Source organism: Camelina sativa, unplaced genomic scaffold (assembly GCF_000633955.1).
Source record: "Camelina sativa cultivar DH55 unplaced genomic scaffold, Cs unpScaffold08208, whole genome shotgun sequence".
NCBI lineage: Eukaryota > Viridiplantae > Streptophyta > Magnoliopsida > Brassicales > Brassicaceae > Camelina > Camelina sativa.
This window is the reverse complement of record NW_010929275.1, coordinates 1-440: the sequence shown is the minus strand read 5'-3', so window position 1 is coordinate 440 and position 440 is coordinate 1. Positions and strand designations below refer to the sequence as shown.

Below are 440 nucleotides of genomic sequence, written 5' to 3'. Positions count from 1 at the left end.
GAATCTCCAAGTTTCTTGTGATCACCCAAGTTTGTGATCTCTGCAAGATCAACAAGCGTAGGCACTGCTTTGTCTATTACTTTGTGAGATGTATTAGGATCTTGAAGCAACCAAAGAAGACACTCGATCGCCATATACTGCCAATCATCAGAAGAACGAGCGATGTTACACAAAGCCTCAATCATTCCTGGACACGCAGAGACAGGTCCACGGCCAAGTTTATGCTGACAGATTGTTCTAAGCAAACCAATACCAGCCGGAGAGTTCTCATTAACAAGTCCACCCCACATAACCGGAAGATTGACTAGAAACTCAGGTTTGCACAGAGTGGGAAGAAACTCTGGTTTAAAGGCGAAACAGTTAATGAGCTGAAGAGACCAACACTGCAACTGGCTAGCCCATTCCTCAGCTTTTCTTGACTCCATCTCAACACCTCCCAT

At 45.0% G+C, this 440-nt stretch overlaps 1 protein-coding gene across 1 annotated transcript; it reads right to left on the bottom strand.

Moving 5' to 3' along the window:
* Positions 1-5: 5 nt before the first annotated feature.
* LOC109131921 lies at positions 6-440 on the bottom strand (the record flags this gene model as incomplete). Its single annotated transcript, XM_019243092.1, has 1 exon — positions 6-440. A coding segment is annotated over exon 1 (435 nt), but the record flags the coding sequence as incomplete, so codon positions are not given.